This window comes from Morone saxatilis, unplaced genomic scaffold (genome assembly GCF_004916995.1).
Source record: "Morone saxatilis isolate NCDOM2014 unplaced genomic scaffold, NCSU_SB_2.0 Contig24, whole genome shotgun sequence".
In the NCBI taxonomy this organism is placed as follows: Eukaryota; Metazoa; Chordata; class Actinopteri; family Moronidae; genus Morone; species Morone saxatilis.
Genome location: NW_023339807.1, coordinates 18,878,109 through 18,879,076, shown reverse-complemented (window position 1 = coordinate 18,879,076; position 968 = coordinate 18,878,109). Strand labels below are relative to the sequence as shown.

General features: G+C 37.9%; 1 protein-coding gene across 1 annotated transcript in view; it reads right to left on the bottom strand.

The window, feature by feature from the left end:
* The window catches only part of themis2 (thymocyte selection associated family member 2), a gene marked incomplete at its 5' end in the record, with an annotated part of 7,858 nt that extends 7,148 nt beyond the window's left edge, over positions 1 to 710 (bottom strand). Inside the window, 2 exon segments of the mRNA XM_035671829.1 lie at positions 121 to 261; positions 673 to 710. Of these exon segments, the coding sequence (XP_035527722.1) occupies positions 121 to 261; positions 673 to 710 (179 nt within the window).
* Positions 711 to 968: the final 258 nt, after the last annotated feature.

The window sequence follows — 968 nt, the reverse complement described above, 5'->3', positions numbered from 1 at the left end:
TGGTCAGCTACAAGCCTGAGAAACAGCAACAAGTGTCAGTGTCAGCTAAAGGCAAGTCAGTAGTTAGCTACAAAACAAATTTAGCTGTTCTCACAAGTGTTGTCTATAGCTCAGACCGACCTGTGTGGTTGATAGGCAGCTCAAACTTGTCATTGTTGTCGATGTCTTCACAGCAAACTGATAAGAGCTCAGTGCCAATGACCTTTATTAGATCCCCAGTAGAAAAGCATACTTCACTCCCAGAAATCTCATATATAGACCCTGAAACAGAAAGTAAGAAATCGAGTAAAGAAGGAACAAGACAACAAGCACAGCAATAAGAAGATATATCAAGGATAAATAACCTGTTTTCCTATATGTTTTCATATTTTCCTGTATATAACTGGGACACAATCTTACTACTCTTATAAGAAATGTAAAATGATCAATCATGAACAATACAAACATTTCTACTAAAACTAATACTCAGTCTGATTTTGCTACAACGTCTGATTTGGAGTTTAGGAAAGAAGGAAACATGTCGACTATATAGATATAAATGAATGCAATAGACACAGACACAATACAAAAATCTGGAGTGTTCTCAACTCTAATATCTAATCTCTTCAGCTTTGTCCTTATCTACTCTCACAGTTTAGGTTCACAATAGAATCAAACAATAAAAAGGCCTACCTTGGAAATAAACTCCAGAGCAAACTTGTAGAATTTTTTGGCCCAAACCCAAGTGTTGTCCAAGTGCAATTAATTCTGAAGTGGCCAAAAGCAGTTGTGTCTGCCATCACCTGCTGCCGTCAGTGTGTGTCCCAGAAAGGAAGGCAGAACAGCAAATGACAAGAGCAGCATAAATGGAGGCTGCTTTCTCAGTCACAAACCACAAAACTGAATGAGGAAGTTACAGGAGTGGTTTGCACAATACTTGCAGTCAGAGGTGGAAGCCAATCGAAAGGACTTATATATATATATATATA